At 42.8% G+C, this 20,174-nt stretch overlaps 1 protein-coding gene across 1 annotated transcript in view; it reads right to left on the minus strand.

Moving 5' to 3' along the window:
* Window positions 1-20,174, minus strand: part of TRABD2B (TraB domain containing 2B) — a 274,212-nt gene that overhangs the window by 41,188 nt on the left and 212,850 nt on the right. The window contains exon 5 of the mRNA XM_051799771.1: window positions 2,931-3,021. Coding sequence (XP_051655731.1) covers window positions 2,931-3,021 — 91 coding nt within the window. The remainder of the gene's footprint in view (window positions 1-2,930; window positions 3,022-20,174) is intronic.

A 20,174-nucleotide genomic window follows, 5' to 3' on the forward strand; every position in this document is an offset into this window, starting at 1 on the left:
TCAGTTTTTTTCCAACCCTTGCATTTTTTCCACGTGCTGTCCACCCCCACCAATGTCTACATTAGAGTCCAGCTGATCTTCCCTGAACACTATCCAGTTTTTCAATTGTCAATGCCAGAATGCAATGCAATGGGCTTGACTCCCTTATACAACTTATTTGGAAGTAAAGCAGATACGTCTCTTTTGGGTTTCAGCAGAGGACAGAAATACCTCTTATTTCATGTACAGCTTCACAAGAATCAAGATGAAAACACCTGCATCTCTGTAACCCATAAAACAATTTCTGCTCTGCAAGCAGCCCAAATTTTGTTGAGCTTCTGTTTATTTATTCTATGCATAAATTTTGTTAGTATAGCCACTATCACAAAATGGTTCCTCTTCTGAGCCTTTCTAACTGTCTTCAAATGCTTTTATTTCATCTTTTAAAAAGCAGAAGAGTAAAAATAGAAGGCTGGACAAAAATGCAAGGTTCCTTAAGAGTCTCAGTTACAGCAACACAACAACCAACTTGCTGTGCTTCTGAAAATGCCGTCAATTTTTGTCACAACTGTGTTTGGCTAGATTGTCTTGCATCTTGCCCAGAAATCATAAAACACAAGCTATTCTAAAAAATGGTTTGCAGCAGCCTCCTCATTTCTGAGGGGGAGCCCCAAGCACTTCTGATGGCTACAGCCCCAGCTGTAGGACAACAACATCCCCTGATGTGCATGTCTGAGAGCCTCTTTTTTTCTAAAGGTAGCAAGCTGTTTCCTGTGAACATATTTAAGTTCTCTTTATCCACAATTTCTGTAGTCTTCTGCTGTTTCTGCACCTTGAGTAATGCAGTCTAGTGGCACCTTTGGACTTCTTTACCATGTAATTTATTTTTTTTTTCTACATTCTCATCTAGGACTGGCACATCTGCCTCATCATCCGACCACAGGAAAACACACAGGGCATTCAATCTTTATGAGGTGCAACCATATGCTCTCACTTGACTCAATCCAGTACTCCTGCACAAGAGTATACCCTTTAATAAAGTTTTGTATGTTCAGTGTTCAGAGCAGACCTCACTGGAATTAGGGTACTAGCCCAGACAAAGGGACCAACCTGCCCAACACTATGGCCTGGAGCTGGGAACAGAAGTTTCCAAGTGTGGGACAATTCAGCTGAGGACATGTGCATTGGTCTAGGCAGCAGTCCAAGTCCACTTGCTTTCAGGAACGTTTTCCCCAGAGACTACAACTTTAGCGAAGACATCATGAACAGGAGACACTGCTGCCAAGGTAGAGGAATGCACACACACAGAAGTGCCCCATTCTGCAAAAAAAGTCAACATTAAGCGCTGGCTTTGATTCAAGTTTCCTGCCCTATCCTTTATTTCAACTCTGTGATGATGTGTAAAGACATATCCCAAGACCATAAAGAGCAGCAACTGTTCTTGGACTTCTCTCACACTACTGTATCTTTTGTTCTTCTCAAGGGCTTGCAACAGCCAATAAATTATTAGTTTCACAATTTCCAGTTGAAACACTTTTCATGGAAGATGATACTTTCAGCTAAATGAAAATTGCTGAAGAAAGTGTCTGCTTCCCTGAGCAGAAAGTTTCCTTGTCAGAAACCTAGGAATAGTACACCTCAGCTGTTCTGCTATAGTTTGGTTTTCTGTTTTGCTGTATTTTTTTTGTTAATTTTAGTCAATATTTCCAGCTCCAGCCCATTACAGTGTTTACTGCTTTTCCTTGTGCCACATTGACTTTTCTCCCTCTGCCAAAGTGCTTCTTAAACCTCCTCTGAATATATGCTCTTCCTGGTGTTTGATAGCTTTTTATTCCTCTTTCCCCCCTTCTTATTTAAGACGATGCTTTTATTGCTCAACAGATTCCAAGAAGCATTCAGGATAAATCCTCTGTCAAAGACACTTATGTACAGTTGAGCCATATGATATTCTATATGAATCACTGCGGATGTTTCACAAACAAGGTTAGATCAGCCAGATTTTCCAACTATATTACACATAGTTTTTTCAGACATGGTCTACTACCTCTGCGATTAATCCTCCATATTGACACTCACCTCATATATGGACCATGTCATGTCTGCCCACCAGGGACAGGAGAATGCTGCTGACACTTTCTCCTAATGAGGATAACAATCCTATGACAGAGTAACCCTGGCCAAATTTTATCTGCAGAATGTAAGGGAAAGGCTAATTTTCTAGGGAAAAGCTAGATGGTCTCTTACCATTCCTCATGGTTTTATTGTCTACAATTTCCTTGGAAGAGACCTCATCTGAAGGAAAGAGAAAATTCTATGGGATAAATGAAGTTTGTTTCACCAACTAAGGACTATTTCATGCCATATTTTATCTTATAATAATGAACATTTCCAAGAGACTGGTGATCAGTCCCCTCCTGCCTGCTTTACTTGACCAGATAGATGGAGAAGCTCAGGGAATATTGAATTGCTCTCTACCTACCCAACACAAGGTGCATCTGCTCCATTAAATCTGGTCCTTCAGGAAAAAGTGAAATGCCAGCTGAAGAGCAGCAGCCGGACCGAGAGAGGTCTGCAACTAAAGAAGCAACTAAAACCCCGTGGAGAGAAAAATGAAAAACAGCTATGGGGGAATGAGCTGAACGAGATGTTTCTGGAAAGAAACTGTGGCACTACTGGTATAATGAAGTAGCTGTGATTATAAATAGTGTCCCCAAGTGAAAAAAAAAAAACAACAACAAAAAAAAAGACAAAAAACCCCAGCCACTGAGGCTCCATATGTTTCCAAACTCACACAATGGATGCTTTACAATGAACTTTTTGTCTGGAACTTGGGTGGGAAAGGGAGGTTCCTCGCCCACTTGCTACACTAATGCAATAATATCACTTAGTCACAGAAAAAGGGAGAGGAAAAAGGAGAGAAAGTGATTAATAATCTGTGGGCAGCTGCTTACTTTCCAATTGGTTGTCCAGGAGGAGTGTGCTCCACTTCAAATCCTGCTTGTCTCAGTACATCAATCACAGTGTTGTTACCCAGGAAGTGACCTAAAATACAGGTAGAAAATAGCACTGTCAATCAAACTGCTCCTCTCACTCACTTCAGTTTCTCCTGTTGGAACAGCAGGTTTGGGAGGCAGGGGTACCAGAAGCTAGACCAGCTTCAAAAGCAAGAAAGGCACGATATGGAATTTGTTGTCATTCAGACTCAGCTATTTGCCACATAGCCCCACTGCAGCCTTTGGCAATGGCCAGGGGAAGAGGGAACATACAGCCCAACACCTTCTCCTTCCATCTTACTCATCCCTCCCTCCCTCCCCTCACGTGGCCAAGGGACTGGGTGGATAATAGAAAACCTAGATGGCTTACTAGCCTTGTCTTCCACACTGGCCATTTTTAGTACATACATGGATTAAATAGACTTCTAAAATGGATATCAGAATGACCCTGTGGTGGCAGGGCTTTGACTTCTGAAATGGAACAACGTACAAAACCAGATGTCCACCCTGACCACCACTGTTCATGGACATCCACTTATGAAGAAGCTCTGAAGCTGCTGTACTACACGTTCAGTGCTTGTCTAACTAAATCCCCAGTGACTGGGGAACTGCCTCACCAACCATTCAGCCACCTGCTCAGCAGGGTTAGGAGGAGCTGGGATGGCAACCTTATCTCTCCCAAAACATGAAGATTTAGTCCTGTAATTCAAGGCTCTTTGTTAGAAGTGTAAAGGTCACATTCCTATTCACAGAAGTAACAAAGAGTTCAATAAGTATTGCAGCATGTACAGGCCTTGAAAGAGTTTACTTAAGAGAGTCCCATATACTTGAGGTCTGAACCAAATCCCACTGGAGTCAATGGGAGCCCTCAAAGGGCTTTGGGTACAGACTCAATAAGGCAGTGTAATCCCTCTAAAGCTTTCAACTTATTGTTAAAGTCCCACATTGTTTTCAGGATGGGTTAGATATTAAAGTAAGAAAGCAAGAAGTCCACTAACAGGTTTATTAAAATCCACATAGCCCAGTAACCTGTCTCCGACTGCAGCCTGGGGTGTTAAAGGTATGTACATGTATAATAACTGACACTGAGGAAGGACAGAACAATCCTCCTCCATTATTCCCATTAACTCCCAGTTCTGCAGGGCTGGGCGACTCCCGTTTACACCCAGGTCAGTGGATCTCACTGACAGCTCTGAATAGGCCAATTCACCACGAATATACTCAAGGCTCTGCCTCCATGCACTTATTGCCCTGTGGCATCTTGCAGCAGGGAGTTCCACAATGTGCTGTGTGTGAGTACTCACTCCTCTGGTTTGCTGCTACTTGGAGAGTGTATGTTTGCCTGAAGCACAGTCAAAGTGTTTGCAGGAGATGGCTGGAACTGCCTGGCTCCACAGTAGAGCCAAATGCTTTACACTGTAAAAAACAAGGCAGGCAAGATATGCCTGAGTCTCTCCATCCATGCCACTGTGTAAGGAGCTGGTGCAACCGTCAGCAGAGTCACCCCCAGGACACTTTGCCCACGCTGCACAAAGTCACTATGAATTTGAGAGTAATTCAGCCCCCAGGATTTGCTAAGCCTGCATCTCTCTGCTCACGCTGCCAACAAGGGCGCTAACTCACATCAGTTGTTGGAATGATGTAGCTGTACAGCTTTGAGTGCAACTTGCAAGCGCTGGTAAGAGCTTTTAGCCAAAAGACATTTCTTTAAATGATTAAACATACATTTGCAGAGCCCTAGTGTGTTCCAGGATTCCTCCACTTCCTTTTAAGAAAACTCAAAATTTGATTTTCTCCTTACTAGCTTACTTATAACAAAAGCCAAAGCAGCAGAGAACAGTCCCAAAAATGTGTTATACACCCTCAGAGATTCAAGAAATGAGACATTTGTGAATGATTAACTGGATTTGATCATATCCTGTTTTTTTATGCAGTGGCCAAGGCAAATGAAGGTCCCCATTCTGTCACGGGCCAAGTGACACTGAGGAACCTAAGTCAAAGGTATCAGAGATGTTTCTGAGTTGATGGTACAGCACTCTACCTCCCCTGAACCAGAGTCTTAAATGCCAAAAGATTCCTTAATGTAAATAACTGCCCTGAGTCCAGCAAATATTTGACATCATGACAGTACAAAAGAACCCAATTTTAACTCTTTTAAAACTAGGGGGAAAAGTAACTATGCAACAGCTCTGCTTCCTCATCCACAAAGAGGTAGGACTGTCAACAATGTCAGCTCCTCAGCAAAGCCTGCAAGTCCCTTCCAGTGCCGGATGAAGACCAAAAGGTGACACTTCCTGGACTTCCCACTCCTGCCCTCCGTGTGGAGACCTGAAAGATGAAAGCTCCTTGGACTGGTGATTTGCTGTGCATGATAGCAAAAAAATGTAAGTATGGTGAGACGTGTGTTTCCACAGGGTGAGACGCCCCAAGCTGTTCAATCCTCTGCCATACCCCTTTCTCTTGGGAGCCATACTCCAGCTGTCTGGGAGTTTGTGTAGGATCTGGGATGCAATTACAGGGAACAGAGAAAGTTCTCACCAAGGTAAAACTCATCCATGTGGTGAATGAATGTCCTCAGGATGTTTTTCAAGACCAGGGACTGAATTTCCATATCACAAATTGCCTTATCCTCTACTCCATTCTCAAGGCTTATTCTTTTAATTTTGCCTTTTCTAACTGGAAGGAATACCAGCTTCCACTAAAAAAACTTCATCGAACTTCAAATCTCTGAATAAATTAAAATCTTCATCACAAATTTCAATGTGAATAGTTATTTCATTTTAGGTCCACAATTGAACACATACTACAATATTTTCAATGCCCCAGTTCAACCAAGAGAAAAGAAATTAAAAAAAAAAATCAAAACCAAAATCAAAGCTGGCCCCCAAATAATTCTCCATTGCACATGTATCAACAGAGCCTGAAGCTTCAACAACTGCTAGGAAATGCCATGAGTAGGTCTTTGGAAAGCATTACCTTTAGACTCCTCTTAAAATTTTCCTGTTTGCATTACCCCACGTACAGCTGGGTAAATGACCACCCATCTCACCTGGAATAAACCTTAAGACAGTATAACTATTGAAAAGTTAGTGCATTTAGAGACATATCAGACAGATTAGAGAGACAGGGGAATGATCTTGCGTTTCCATCCCTATTCCCTCTTCAGTCTAAATCTGAATAAACTATTCCTGGAGTATTAACCAAATTTATCTTGACAGCTGATGAAAACTGGATCCAAGAGGTCAGAACATCAACTGCCTTGGGAAATCCATGGAAGTATGGGAAAAGGAGAGAAAGCAGACATAAAAGATTCTCTAGATGGGAACCTCAAGTCTGCACTCGGGAATGGAGATATGCAGAGCAACCAGTACTAACAGTTTAAGATTAAAAAAACCCAGGTGTGGATGCAGTCCTTCCACCCTCTGAGGATAAGGACACACTCATGGGATTTGCTTTAGGACAAGACCCAGTGCCAAATGCAGTCATTTTGTAGTTTGAACACAAATACTGGGGAGTGGCCAGTGTGGCTCACTGCACTTAGAGGGGGTTTCTTCATTAAATTTGGTGAGGCCAAGATTATTCTCCTTTCACTCATTTATTGGTTTTTTGAGACAGAGGATCTGGAGACACTGGAGGAACACATTAGACAGCATGGTTGCTAACATTAATCAAAGACCTTCCACCCCTGGTTTGCTTTTTTATTTTTAATTAAGAGCTGTTCTTTGGACTACACAAAGCAGATCCATGTAATGTGTTTCCTATCTCCCCAAGGTTTCATTTTTCAGTGGAAGAAAGAAAGAATAAACTACTTTGGTTTTTTTTTTACTAAAAGGTGAAAAATAAGTGGTTTCCTTAAAGCACGCCCATGCATGTACACATGGCTGAAAAAATGCATTTTCTTCTTTTATCAGTGGAATATCTTTAGGTGAGGAGAAAGACCTTCTCAGCCAACTCTTAAAAGCCACATAATTTCTAACTGACCACAAAAATTAAGCTCTCCTTTACCACTTCAGACATCCTGGTGACCCTCATCAATAGCATGCCTAAGCTCAAGTCTGCATCCCTCAGAACTTAAATGAACTTGAGTGTTTCTGCACAGAAAAATATAACCATGTTTTGACGACAGAAGCAGAAAAAATGTTTTTGAGCAAATGTTATGTACTTTATCTAGGTTTACAGATCTCCTACAAATTACTTTGTCTATTCGTCTCACAATTCTTTGTTCCCGTGGCTTAGAAGGATAAAGGGGTACAAAGGAGCAGGAGATAATTCCCTCACAAAGGACCTCCATTGCCAGAGCCTTTGAAGTTGTGCTAAAAAAGCCTTGCTAGCCCATTAGCTGACACACAGCAGAAATCTGAACTGTTTCCATGCACACTACAAGCCGAGCTATTTTCTGCACAATTAGTCATAAAAAGGGCCAATGTAAACTGTGTCGGGAGGTCTCAATTCTTTACATTCTCCACACAGTGAATCAGACATTATGTATAACGTTTTATTGCCATTTAGACCTTGGGCCGTTCTGCAATCAGGAGGCGGCAGCCTCTATTCCTCCTTCTCTCCTGGTGATGATTTTCAAGCCTCTTGGCAGCACCACGGTGTTTATGGCAGTGAGGCTCCACAAGAGTCAGTGTAGGCAAAAACTGCAAATGGCTGAAAGCTGCCCGTTCACAGCTGGGGCAAAAACTTACTGGTTCCTTTGCTTGTTGCCTCCAAAACTGCATCTCCATTTCTCTAATTCTGACAATGGTCAAACTGAGTGCTTTGGAAGTTGAATGATGAACTTGTCAAGACGAGGCTGCAGTAAGGAGCTACAGCAAACACTTCAGGGAATTAATTTTATCTGAATGTGCTGATTTCTCCACTGTAGCATTCCACTGACCCAGCGGTCCCTGGGTAACAGCAAGAATTTACTGGAGGGAACCACATGACATCCCACATTACTCTTTCTTGCCATGACAGATGTCCCAGACCTGTGATGAGGAAACAGTTTTGTGGATAAACCCTCCATATTTTTAATTCCCTTTCACTCCTTGGCCAGCATCTTTCTCCACTAATAAATACCATCCTTCAAGAACTGGAGGCTCTTTCATCCTTTCTCATGATGACTCAGGTTTAGACCACTATCACTGTCAGATGATTGCTCCTCTTTCTTCCTAAACCACTTATTTTCTTGAAATCTCACTCTAGTGGTAAGGACTGCCTTGAATCAGTATCTTGAATGCACTTTGACAAGGAGCAAAGGTTGGATTTGTGTACAAATTCTTTGTTTTGCAAGCTGGATCTAGATGCATCCGTAAGATTCCTTCAGCCTGAGTATGCCTCTAATGTAAAATGTCTTATCAAGGAATGACACCATGTAATGGATTAGGTGGGTGATATGCAGCACCTAGGCATGAGTATGATGTTAGAACTGCCTGAATATTTTGATTTTAGATTTTACTGATAACATAAACAAAATCTGTGCTTGTGGGGACCCACAGGGGGAACTTTCTTAGAAATGGCTGGAAGGACCAGCGTCCATCCCCCAGTTTACCCCAGTTAGTCTGGAACAGTGTGAGCCAGACCATACCAGAGCATGAGATGCAGTGTGTGTATCATCAGCATCCCAAATGCAGCCCTACCCACATCTCAGAGAGACCAGATGTAACAAAAGCTTCCTAGAGGCTGGTATTCAAGTTCAAAACAAGAGCTGTCTGTGGGCTTTCCAAAGAGAAAGTGACTTTCAAAGATACAGCACAGGACTGAGCGTGCCCCGGATCAACTCCTGACGAATAACAGCACACATATACCAAGGAGAATAGATGCTATGAGAGACAAACTCATGGGTGAGTGAACTGGCACCCCACAGAAACTCAGCAGACTCAAAGACCACCCCCACCAGGCCTGTTGATGACACCCAGAGCATTCCTGCCTTAGAGGAGAGCGCTCAGTGCTCATCCAAGCTGGGAGTTCTGCACCCCACCTTTCAGAAAGGTCTGTCACCCCAGGTTGCTGGCTTTTGCTCTTCTACAAGACACGGTTTTGCACTTGGAAATTGCAGCATTATGCAAAGAGCTGTGAAGGAGAGCTGGAGATGCAGGGAATGAGCTTTCTTCCTCCCCTGTTTGGCAGGAGTATCCAAGCCCAAAGCATGCCTTAAAAAATACTTTGCACAAGCCACGTGCAATGGTCTTGTAAAGCAGGCTTTCATCATAGCCTTCTTACATCATGCCACCCCTTCTCCAAGGCAGATGGAGAAATCATTTTCCCTCTCATTTGATGTTGTTATTCTACACAGTTGTGAGGAACTGACTCACAGTCACTTTCGGACAGTCATGGGAATCAGAGCAATAACACATAAAAAGCCAAAGCATGCAGCATCTTGAACGTCCAGCAATCCTCCCATGGCTCCCCTTCATTCCTCTCTTGCATGTAATCACCTCTCTCCCCTCTCACCCGTGAGCACTTAGAGAACATGCTCTGGAGAAAGGCCACAACTGTAGCCAGAGGGAGAATGGAGTGAGGAGAGGCCAAAAGTTGAGGGGGTTATTCCAGATTGACGCCAGGCTAATAGAGCACAGATTTGTGTTTCCCTGGGGTGTCTCTGAGATCTGCAGTGCAATTCTATACTTGGAACATCTCACTCTAAAGGACAGACAGAGTCCCACAGACTTCTTCTATTTCCTTGCTGCCCCTCAATATAATAAACTACCCCCATGTCTCTCCCCTTCTGCTCTCCCTCTCTGAGCATCTTGCCTGTTGAGGGTATGGAGCTATTCTGCAGGCACCCAAATATCACACACTTGAGGTCCTTCTCTAGAAGTGGCCTGGAGTGCAATGCACAGTCTTCAACAGCCTCAGCTTGAGATGGGACTGAATTTACCAGTTTAGGACTGGTACCACGCTGGCATAGCTCTCCACTTCCAGACTCAATACAGTGCCTTAATATGAGCCCAATTCTCTGCTGTCTTCAAAGTCTTTGCACACCTTTCCTTGCAGACTTGCCCTAAACATCTGACGAGGAAAACAATAAAATTATATTTATTTTTTTTAACAAAAAGCTCAATTTTCTTCAAGTCTAAACCAGCTGTTTTACTTAGGTTAAGAAAAACAACACAAGCAAGAGCTGAAGTGAGGTCACCTCCCAGGCATCTCCTCTGGTCTCTGCGTCAGACCACTGCAACAACTGAGCTGTGTCAGACCAACTCAACAACAGGCTTCCAAGCTGCTTCAGACATTTTAAAATTAGGTGGTTAGTCTCTTTGGTCAGTCATTGGAGGGGATGAGCACCTCCACAGAGAAACTCATTCCAACATCTCAAATACCAGGATTGGGAAGAACACAAGCCCTCTGTGCAATTCTCTTTCCATTGGCCATGTGAGCCTAAATAGCTCCTTTAGCCTCAGCATGTATCAGACATGGCATGATGGCCCACCAAGCCACCCTACCACTGCCCAGAAGTTCCTAAACACTGTGCAGAGCCCACCCTTCCTCCCTACCTTCCCTTTTCTACCACTTCCCCCACCTTTCTTGCCATGCCAGAGTTTGCAAGGGAGAGGGAGCAGTGTTGATCTGTGCTTTGGTTGGTTATGGGGCCACTTGGGTTGGTTATGGGGCCATTAGAGGAGTTTTTCCACAGAGAGAAGGTCCAAGTGAGGATGACTCTTTCACTATATACTCTTAAAGAAAATATAGAATCATTTAGGTTGGAAAAGACTTCTAAAATCATTGAATCTGACCAGAAGTAAGCCATTGAATATCAAGGATCCAAATTTAAAGGCAAGAGGGAGGTGGATTGATAACTGACAATATCCTATTATCTCAGTCCCTTATGTTTGAGATACAATGAATTCTATCTCTTCCTCACTGTGCTAAGGAAAAGGTCCCTTGGGAGTCAAACAACAAAGCCTCAAGATTTTAAGTGTTTATTTTGTAAAATGTATTTGTTGTATTTGCTGGTATAAGCTGGAACAACTTACCAGGACAAGAAATATGCAGGAGGAAAATGGCGTGGGCAAGGGCTAGGATAGAGGTTTGACTTTGTCCTCAGGTTTTACTGTGAATGAAGGCAGGGTTTGCTCAGTCTGAGATACTGCATGGAGGATGGTTATTGGCATTTTTCCCTGTAGCAGAATGCTATGACTACATGGGATTTTCTTTTTTCTTTGGTTTTTTTGTTTGGTTGGTTTTTTTTAAACTTCATGCTCCTCGCTGAATCATGCTGTTGGAATATACCTTTCCACACAGAGATGTGGTATAAGGCGTGATTGTGTGCCAGAGAATGTGCCTCTGTGTCCCTCATGGGATCCTCTCCAATGGACAGGGGTAATGTACAAAATCTAGGAAACTTCACCCATCCCTAGCACTGCAGCAAAAGAGAAGGAGTCTGAGGAAAATCTAGAGAAAACCTGGCTTTTGTAAGAATCTTCTCAGGGTGCTGGAGGCATCTCTGAGACTGGCCCAACCAGCTGGGACCGTCATATCCCCTCAGTGTAGATGGTCTGGTATGAAATGCACTGTCTCAAAGTACAATTTCGTTTGCCATTTGTCATCAACACCTCAGGCAGTGAGGAAATCAGTGAGGAAATGGTTTCTTTTTTTGCCCAGGGTGCCCCACTAGTGTGCTTGCAGCCTTGCTGAAGCAGACAACATGCTCCCATCTGAAGCAAAGTTATCAGCTCTTCCCACGTCATCGGCCACGCTGAGGTCGCGACAGCTGGGGCGGGGCAGGTACCGCCGAGCAAAGTGTTTCATATCCCACTGCAAATCCCCTGAGCCATCTCGAACTAGCCTGGAATGCACACGGATCTGCTTGCAAAGCCGGGCAAGGGTCGGGGTAAGCTTCCATACCTCCCTGCTCCACGCTCCTTCTTTGCGAAGAAGGTAACGGTGAACTTGTTACTAAAACACCTCCGTGACTTGGTGGAGTCTGAGCTCAGGGAAGCTTCGGGCCCTGGAAAGCTCCTCAGCCAACAAAACAGCTTTTTGCATGCTGAGTATCTCACTAAGCTTGTGAAGGCACCTCTGAGGCATTGCCCAGCAAAGACCAGATGGTGTGAGACCTCAGCTTGCCTTAGGACACAGCCAGTACTGTGAAATGCAGCACCTTTGCCTGCCTTTGGCAAAGTCTTCCGGCAGGTAATAAGGATGGACTTAATGGTTTGTTATAGGAAATAACTAGGGGTCAGGACCCTGATATAACATTGCTGGTTCAGGGAATCAGAAGTTTAGTGATTTCTAAAGCTGGACTGTTGAGTCTGTCCAATTCCTTTTTGGCCTTATGGATGCATTTGGCTTGCACAATATATTGTGTCCACAATGTAATCAAGCCTGGTGTGAAACAGCACTTTACTGTGTTTATTTTGAACCTGCTTCTCCCAGTTCCTCCAGTTTGCACAAGCACAGCTCTAAACTGAATTAAACAAAACTGTAATCTTGCTCTAGTGTGAGATTAAACCATTCCAGGAAAGTAAGTTGGGGGCAATGTCTGTCAAAATTACTTCAGAAGACCATAAGACAAGTTGTCATTTTCTGTTTGGAAAGCGGTTTGAAAACCACAAAATCAAAGCTCTAAGTTGACAGGACGCGGATCCTTGCTTGTTCTTTCTGGTTTTAACCTCTCAGTCAATTATTCTACAGACTACACTGCTTTCTTCATCTGTTCCAGAAGCCCCTTTCTGGTGGTTTATTTGGATTGTGGATGTCTCATAAGTGAAAAACGTGTTGATGTCTTAGCACAAAGCATAGTGATTCCTCAGCAAACTGCCAGCCCCCTGGAGTTTATGGACACAGGACAGACTCCTTGCTGGAGCAGAGTACTTTCTAGCTTGCCTCTCAAGCTGGCATAGGAAAACAGAGGCCATTTTACCAGACTTTTTTAAAAAGGAAACTCTCCAAGGAAACCAAAACTGAGCCTCCTTAGTCAGGATCTTTGTAAATATAAAACCTTCAAATTGTTAAGATCATCGATGGTTAACACATTTCTCAGAAAAATCCAGCTGGCCACTGGATGTCACTGTTGTTGAAGAAAAACACCCCAGAAAGTTCACAAATGAGGCTGTGAGTAAGGTGAGGTGAGTCACCTCAACCTGGAAATGGCCTTTTCTTTCAGGTTAACCAGCACACTGCTGGTGGCATCTGGAGGCAAGGCACCCTCAATGGCACTGAGGTCTCCATCAGCAGCTGAGAGCAAGTCATCTGTGACCCTGAGCCACCTGTGCCCAGGTGTGTGTCCCTTCTTCCTGCTAGATGCCCTCTGGTTTTGCTGAGACGTGTGCCCGCTGAGCCCCTGGGCCTGCACGGCACATCCAACCTGGTCTCCACTTTGGACTCAACCCTTTCTCTTCTGCCACACAGCAGAGCACACTGCAGCAGGCACGTTTCCAAGCTTGCCCTTGATCATGGATTAAAAGCAATTATATGTAGTGTTGCTCTGTGGTTTTAGCTGGCGCTGCTGGAAAGGCAGCTGAGCGTAGCTGCATGACTTTCAAGGTCTGAGATAATATCTCCATCAAAACCAGCTTTGTGCTAACGTAGATCATTTGCCACCTCAGAAATTACACCAGGCATCTCCAAACCCACTCAACCACACAGAGGAAATCTGCCCTAAATGACTGCCTTATATCAGCCAGGGATTCCTTTGCACCATCATGGTGAGCCTCACCAGCGCAGGCAAGGGGCTTTTTCAAGGAGTGATTTGAGGCTGCAGGCTGAGGCCCTTCCCACAGAGGGAAAGCAGGAGAAATAAACCTCAGGAGTCCGCAAAATCCTCTCAGAGTGAGGTCACCAGGTGCGGATGTTGCTGTGGCATTTCGGGAGGTGCAAATTGGGACTTGCTTCCCACCTTACGCTCCAAACTCAAGGCTTTCTGCTTGATTCATGCCTGCTCTGACACTGGGAAGCAAACCCTCCAAACAAGGCATATCAAACCAACAAACCCTTGCCCCTGGGGAGAAAGGCAAGGCAGGAACACGCTACAGACATTTGTTAAGCTACTTAATATGGTGTTGCAAGACCCTGAGATACATGTGGTGGGGGAAGAGATCTAGAGTACCTACATCTGGAGATCTGTTTCCTTTAAAATGCAAAGCATGCCCAAGACTGTGGAATAATAGAAATCTGGACTAGAAAACACCCACTTTAGTCTATCTAAATGTCATAAATCAGGATCAACTCTGCCTGGGCATGATCAGCTTTGATCTTAAGGATGTCTGTATAAATTAGAAAAAGGATCTCCATAGGACACTTTGCAGTATTTTTAAAGCATTAGGAGGTTCCTTGGCTGTGTCTTTATTAATTTCTCTTTCTTTAGAAGCAAAACAGAAGAAAGAAATGCTTTGAGAAGGACAGACAGTGGTAGAAGGAGAGGGGGTTTCTAGCCAGCAATGGCAAAAGCTCTACTAGAAGGGTTAGTAAATCTTATCTGTCAAAGAGACCATCTATGTAGAGGGAAAAGAACAGAAAATAGTCCTGCAGTATTTAGAGATTCTCAGCTGTAAAGGTGCTGTATGAACACAAAAAGTGGTCACTCCCAAGCTGCCACCTCTCCTGGACACTGCCTGTCACAACTCAACAGTGACGAGTTTTGTCCTGCAAAAAATTCCATCTGTAAGTTACTTCGGGCGTGCAAACAGTTGTACCAAGCCTCCACATCCCCACACACAAAGGAAATCTTGCTTACATATGTAAAATTTAATTGATCAAGGATCTTGGAAAGCTGTATTGCTCAAGTACTAATACGTAAATGCCATGCCTACGGAGAAGTTCTTCTTATTACACATTTATTCCCAACTAGACTATCAAATGTGTATCTACATTCCACTTATTACTAGTTATTTCTGTGTGTTTCACCCACGCAGACCTACTCACAGCCATGTGGCCAAACACTCTGACTAATTTAAATTTAGGGTTTTTTTCCTTATAAATACACAGAATTTCTATATACATCCACATTTTGAGCAAGCAGAAATATTTGATTTGAATCTCCACTGCAGTACTCTGGTTTTACACTGGTATAAACAGTAGTGGTTTCCGCTGTTATCTCCCACTGCCCAGCTGTTAACACTGGGGAAAGGAGCAACAATGAAGGCAAGCACAATTTATCTAAACATCTCTCTCATAATATTGGCCCAGGAAGCAGACTTCTAGTGAAACCAAAAAGAGGGAGATTCAATGATTCTGTTAAGTTTTCCATGACACAGCTGTCCACTCTGACACATGGTCACATTCAAAAGCTGAGTAAGTTATTATGGAAGTTCCGAAACCTCAAAATATACACAACAGATTTTGAAAAACATTGTGGTTGTGTGGGTTCGAGCAGGCTTGAGGAATATGTTAAAATCCAAGCAAACAATCTACGCCTTCACCCCTTTCTGTTAACACATGAGTGTGCGAGCACATCACCAAGCTTGCATGGCAATTTGTATCTCTGTTATTCACAGCCTTCATTAAAGAATAACAGCCCCTGTTTGAGTATCACGAGGCAAAATTGTTCTCACATGTGGACCAAACAGACACACCAAGGCTGCACCCTTATGGTTTCTGAGTGACAAGCTTAATAAGATTACCCTTGATCTTTCTCTTAATAAAGCTGGATGACATTCAAGCAAAGCCTGAGTTTTGTTTTAATGGTACATTAAGGGAACCCAGAGTTTGGCACAGCTGGAGGCCTGAACCATCGAAGAAAACTTGGCACTGCCAGCACTCCCTTACGATCTCAGACCTCACATAATGAATATTTATATCTATATATACAGACATGCACATATATTAAATACCTATCATTAACTGGTCAAGGTCAATGCTCTGGGTAACAGAGCTGAATGTAATACCAAGAATGATGATGGTTCTTTTTTTTTTTTTCCTTGTGTTATGAATCACACAAATTAAGCAACCCACAGTTTATAGAGCCTGTAACATGATGGACTGCTTTTAAACCACACATACCAAGGGGAAGGAGAACAAGTCCAAGAAATTACAAAAGCAAAAGAGAAGTGTCATCACCTTACTGTTTAAACCTGAATGCAGCAGAACACAGAGACTCCTGCTTAACTTTAATAACACCAGGAGCCCCAGCCGGCTCCAGGGAAGCAGTCATTTGCTTGAGATAAGTCAGGGCTCGTGTGTTTTGAAGCATTATGGGTTAGAAGCTAAATAGTGTTAGCTGAGTCACACTGATTTAAACCATCATTGCAACCGGCCCAAAGATTACAAAAGACAGATCACAAAGAAATCACTTAGAGGAACAGAGGAGATATAATATTGAATTTTTATTTGGAGAGAAAAAAAAAAGAAAAAGAAAAATAATCCCTCCCTAGCTAAGACTTTACTTTTGGAAAAGAAAGTTTCCTTAAGGACAAACTGAACAGTCCCATCTTCTCTTTCTCTCATCTCTGTCAACTGTGCCCTCAGATTGTCTGTGTATAAGTATCAGCCCTACAGAAAAGTCAATGGGTCTCAAGACTAAACAGGGAGTTCATGGTGGAGCTGGCATCTGGATACACATGGGATGGGGATGGTTCAGACTGTGTAATTTATCTGCCAAAAAATTCATTTTTGTGATAGCCAAAATAGTTCCCAAATTACATTAACTGAGGAATACTGATGAGGAATTGAAGAGTACTGAAACACTGTCTTTTGCTGTTTCCAAAACAAAACAAAAGTTTTAAAAAATCATGGTTTTATTTCAAAGCATTCAGCAATAATTTACTGAAATGGAATACGCGTACATTTAATTTCAAAAAGAACACAAACATGGACATTAAATTAAACATTTTGCACAGCCTGAATTTTCCTCCAGGCTTTTGTTTTGGTGAGAAAATGAAAACGTTTTTGTTCGGCATTGACCCAATATAACTTTTCCTTCAATCATCTGGTTCAGCCGACAAAACAAGACATAAATCATTTCCACTGCTCTAGACTGAGTCCAGGTCTCTGTTAATGTGGATGAATTCCGGATCCTCAGCCTCTCTCTTTTCCTTAAGATCTATGTGCAGTACCTTAAAGCCTGAACATTGGTGGTGGGACCTTTCCTGGTTCTTAAGGACATATCCACGGACAAGAGGTTCACACTTAAGGTCAACTCCGTGTCTGACCCTGGAGAAGTGGGCCAGGATGGGTGCCTGGCAGAGCCAAAACATCTCTTTACAGAGTCCCATCTCCTTCCCTAAAAGTCAGTAATGAGATTCCCGTTGAATTCAAGGGAGCTGATGAGACATTTATGTTATGGAAAAATACATGAGAAAACTGTGCTTCCTTCAGTCTTCAACCCAAAGCACTCAAACTCACTTCTGGCACTATGTACCTCTTCCAGGTGGTTTGAAGACAACAGAGCTCCAGAGCACTGAGCAGATGAAATTAGAGGCGAGCAGAATTTGAACAGGAGACAAGATCCTCTTGCCTAAAGAGAAGCCCATGTTAAGTAAGTAAAAGCACGAAGAGAATATGCCTTCTTGCAGGAATTCAGCCCATAATTATCTAATTCAGTAATTATCTTCACTAGATGAAACTGAGATAATCCTTGACTGAAACAAGAAATTCACGTCTGGCCTTATTGGAATTGTTGTGTCCAAACCCTGCAGTATTTTCATTCAACCAAATTCCACCTATAAAGCTCTCACACTATATTTTGGCTGACTATTCTGGGCTATTATATAAGCCCTTTGGCACTGGTCTATCCCAGATTTCTCCCAACCTCCACAGTTTTTCTCACAGCCAAATTTCTGCAGGAAACAAAACACTTTTCATTGAGGCCAATTAGCTCAAGAACGTCGAAAGAAAAAAAAAATCAAAAGGCTTTGGGTCAGTGACAAGAGCAATAGAGAGGCCAAGAAAATGAAAGGGACTTGTTCTGAAAATGTTTTTTACTATGTCAGAGCCAATTCCCAATGGAGTGAAACAAGAAAAACATTCCTAGAGACATTTGAGATCTGTCATGAATTCCCAAGGCACATTAAGAAGTCTCACTTTCCCCTCAGTCTCTCATTCCTTTCTGAGGCACATCATGGGGCTCCAGAAAGTAGGTGATGAGTCAGGAGATCTGTACAGTGGCCCCAGACATTCAAAGGCACAATGAACCAAGGGCTGGGGAATCCTACAGTAACATTCCAAAGTTTCTCTTGTATTTTTTTTTTTAACAATAGTAATCAAAATTCTATTTGATAGGGTTTTTTTGTGGATGAGATATTGGGACTCCTTCTCTCAAGCAACACTCACTTGGTTTCCTTGCAAAGTAACTCTTCCGTGCCCCTGCTGCTCCATCTTTAAAAGAAGCGTAATCCACTTTCCTCCCAGGAGGAAATATTTGTCCCATTACATGCCTGTATATTGATAAAACTAATGACAAATGAACTTTGGAATGAACTTCAGGATACCATGACTGCTGCCTTTCCCACCATTACCACAATCCTCATCACTGACTCCACATCCAGGATGAGGAGCCTCAGCAGAGTAGCAGACACCTCTTTTTTCCATGCTTGTAGACATCAGACTCACAGATCTGTCAGTATTAGAACCAAAGCTCACCTTTCAAGTCGTTTGAAGTATGAATTCAAAGGATTATTAAATATCAGTCTTAAAGGGCCTAAGGCTTCTATTGGGGGAAAAAAACCCCATCAACGTTTTCCAGCTGAGCTTTATTTAATGATACACTTTGCACTTCCAAATCTGTTTAGAAAATAAATGCCACATGGCATCATAATATACCGAGCAAGTGATAGTCAGGTTCCCGGCAAATAATTCATAATGACATATTTTGGGTTAGTTTTTATGACACTCCTTGTAGGACAATGCCACGAGTTGGTCTTGAGTATTTCACCATGAGAACGAAATATTCCCCCTGACATCTAGCTCTGTGTTCATGGGTTCATTTTTTCTGATGATTAATTCTGAGTTCATGTAGAGTGTGTTCAAGATTACACGGATTCATATTCAGTTGACCATATCTGAGAGGATTATTTTAGTGTGCCCCAGTTTATGGCCCATGAAACATGATCCCTCTTGTCTCTCCGTTTCTCTTACTCTGCCAGCAGTATTTTCCTAACAACCAGTACTTGGAATTCATATTATCGGCATAACAGTAGAAAACAGCTATTTTTCTCTATGAAAACCAGCTCTCAATCAGTGCCTTATATTTGCTCTCCTCTCAGTGCCAACAGTCAAGCGGAACACATCAAAATATCAAAATTTTGAGGGGAAATGCCCTTTAGAATAAACCTACATTTCAGGTCTACCACAGTCTCGATCATTTTTGGTGCATTTAGCACATATTACTGCTGTTACCAGTGATACCAACCAGAACACGACGAAGTATAGTGGAAACATCCTGATGCCACCCTAAAGCATTGTTTGTGTCTCTCTGAAAAGCTGTGACCCACACTGACTACACTGGAAGATGTTTCCATCTCTACCCAAGAGCCTGGTGCCAGCAGTGCAGTGCTGATCCTGACACACAGCAGGCAGATGCGCTGCCTAACAGTTTTGGCAATGTCTGACCATCTTTCCTATCATGGTATCATTATCTTGAGCTGACTGCCAGCTGGCCTTAATAGTGTTTGATACACAAAACACAGAGGAGCTTTCAACTGACAACACCCTGTAAATTATACATCCCACTATTATTTCATGTGCAGCCCCCAAAGATCTCAAAGCAGTTTAAGGACAGAAATCAGGTCCAATGCTGTGACCCTTACTTAACAAGTGTGAGCTAATTAGAAAGCTGTCCCACTGAAATAAGCAGAGCTCCTCAAAAAAAGTCTGGTTAATGCGCAGCTGCACAATTTAAAAAATAAAAATAAAAAAGTTACTTTGTTTCTCAAAGCCACAGCCCAACCATATCTCCTGGTGCTGTACTGAAGTGAAACATGGAGCATTCCTATTCAAGAAAACCCCATTCCTGGTCGGTAACACAGTTAGTTTGGAACTGACAAATAATCGTTTTACCAGATCTTCAGGCAACCTACAACATACTTATGTTTTGGTAAGCAGACAAAGTTCCCACAACTCAACAGCTGAACCAGAACTTGTGCTGCACACAACCTCGCCTGAACCAACAGGCCATGCAACTTGCTCGTCAGAAAGAGCAGAATTTGAACTAAACCCTTAGAAGCAAAATCCTTACAGCAATGAGCCGTTTTAAGCTACTGTTTTTCAGTATCATTTCTGCTGCGACCAGAGCTGCTGGGATTTTCCTTTGGTACTGTCAAGGCATCCCTTCCATCACGT

Source organism: Manacus candei, unplaced genomic scaffold (assembly GCF_025592945.1).
Source record: "Manacus candei isolate 608988 ecotype Guabito, Panama unplaced genomic scaffold, ASM2559294v1 h1tg000005l, whole genome shotgun sequence".
NCBI classification, from domain to species: Eukaryota; Metazoa; Chordata; class Aves; order Passeriformes; family Pipridae; genus Manacus; species Manacus candei.